The 2,245-nt window shown below is 33.8% G+C and overlaps 1 protein-coding gene across 1 annotated transcript in view; it reads right to left on the bottom strand.

Moving 5' to 3' along the window:
* The window catches only part of LOC106871965 (protein Wnt-16), a 254,870-nt gene extending 252,695 nt beyond the window's left edge, over positions 1-2,175 (bottom strand). The window contains exon 1 of the mRNA XM_052973214.1: positions 2,034-2,175. Coding sequence (XP_052829174.1) covers positions 2,034-2,167 — 134 coding nt within the window. The 5' untranslated portion in view covers positions 2,168-2,175. The remainder of the gene's footprint in view (positions 1-2,033) is intronic.
* Positions 2,176-2,245: the final 70 nt, after the last annotated feature.

The raw sequence follows: 2,245 nt of genomic DNA, 5'->3' as shown, positions 1-2,245 counted from the left end.
AGTGAAACTATCATACCACATACAAGAGAGATGTTATTGTTTACTTTTGACACGTAATACCTTAACAGTATAAGAGATAAGCGATTGCTCCGGGCTCGCATTAGGCAAGAAGTTGAAATTTTGTGGGGCTCATGACACTCCGTGGACCTTAGGTAAGGCATGTGTAAAATTTGAATGAAATTGGTAGGGTGGTTCTTGAGTTTTAGTGGTGCACACACACACACACACACACACACACACACACACACACACATTCTCAGTTTTATACATGAGTGTTTAGCTTGTAAAGGTAAAGCTGTGATAAGTGCTCTTCCCTACTTTACTTTCTATTTTATCTCGTCTTTTCCAAAGTGGATATGAATATAAATTGTGCTGACTGAACTAGAATTCTCGGTAGAGTTTTGAATAGCTGTACCTTGGTTCTATACCACATGAGAAAGAGAAAAGGTAATTTTTTTTTTTATCATTTTGTTTTTTGTATTCCCGTGTTTCATACAACATCAATGACGATTCTGAAAAGCATTTTCCAAAAATAGCATTTATTTGAGATTTTTCCCACACTACCACCACTCCTGCACCATTTTCCTTCACTACGAAGCATGGGGCTATTTCAAACTCTGCAGAATTCTCAATGTTCTCTATCAAGACTGTTTGTATTAGCTTCTAACTGTTTGTTAACCCTTACTTTAATACATTTTTTAATGCCTGACATATTAAAAAGAAAATGAACGACAAAGGAGAGTCTAATAAAATGATTTTTGGGAAAAAGGGTTTCCTTAATGGATATGATATACTTCTGGCATCAGTTTACTTTGTCAGAAGAAAACTGGAGTTCACATAAAAATACCTTCAACTCTCAGAAGATATCTGTATGCTTTAAAATTTTGAATTGTCTCCACCGACTTTTGAATTCAATTCACATTTGCTTCTCTAGCTGGAGAAGATGCAACAGAAGTCTGTCATCATATCCGCAAACAAAACTCGTGTATCAAGAATTGACTGGATGGCTTTGGAATTTACAATTCAGCATTTGTAGAAGCCAAAATAATAATTCCTTCCATCAATCAAACAGCTGTTGTTTCCGGTTAATCTAGCAAGCTATCAGATGCAATGACCTTATGAGCATTAAAATTTTGATACCTTGTTTTCTAGTTTCATTTCTTACTTCGAAGAATAATATCTGTAATACTAACGCTTGGAAATATGTGAATTACAAAATCTTCTTACTTGGATATCAAACGGTAAGTTATATTACTCATGATTTTCTCTGAGAATTAAGAACCATTTCATATGTTTCAAGATAGAGTGAGCGAATCACTATCTTTACTTATTTTAACGAACTCATAAAGATAAAGTGTAAAGTCAACCTCGATGAGATTCAACTCAAAATGTAATGAGACGTGATTAAATATTATCGTATTTAAGTATGCTAATACCGATTAGGCCATCTGCAACCAAATAATAATTAAAAAGAAGAGCTGTATTCGAGTTATTCACTGCTATTGTTTCTGTTTTCGTGAGCATGAAACTTAATAGTTATCAGAAAGTGACAGCGAAGGTGTAAAAAATATTATCAAAGTACGGAACTTTTTTATATGAAAAGTTATTGATGTTTGTAATCAATCGCTGATAAAGTGATTGTTACTGCAAGAAATCATTATTGTTACATTTACAGTAAGGACTGATCAGAGAGTAATACCGAAATTTATGCTCTCGTCTGAAGCCAACTTAATTATCCGCCTTCCGTAGTTGATAAAATGCCAGTAGTTAGCTTCAATAAAATCCATGCTATTCTGCATAGACAAGCACCAATTTCATTTACTGGAATAACGTTAAAGACGAAATCTGAGACAATATGGAAATCGAAAGTTTACCTGCATTTAACGTACTTATTCCATTTTAATAACGAGGAAAACAATTCAAAATATTTTTTTTAAAAAAACATAAAATATAAATGCTAAAATTAAAAAATGTTAAATATTCAAAGACAATTATAAGATATCAAAGAGAAAGCTGAAATGATATCTACTCACATCCAGTTGGCACGTATTCCAGTAGGAAGCAACAGGCTGATAAAGAGAGAAATTATGGAATTGCGTGACATGGGGTTTGCACATGCTGCCTTCTTATAAGACTGACAACGCTGTCGACATCTACACCGGCACATCGTATCCCTGCTTGTAATACTGTTAGTACTATCAACAGTTGTATCTGTTATTGTTGTCGTTGGTAGTGGTGGATTGTT

The sequence above is a fragment of the Octopus bimaculoides genome, chromosome 15 (genome assembly GCF_001194135.2).
Source record: "Octopus bimaculoides isolate UCB-OBI-ISO-001 chromosome 15, ASM119413v2, whole genome shotgun sequence".
Lineage (NCBI taxonomy): Eukaryota > Metazoa > Mollusca > Cephalopoda > Octopoda > Octopodidae > Octopus > Octopus bimaculoides.
Note: the sequence above shows the minus strand (reverse complement) of the source record. Positions and strands in the feature narration are given on the sequence as shown.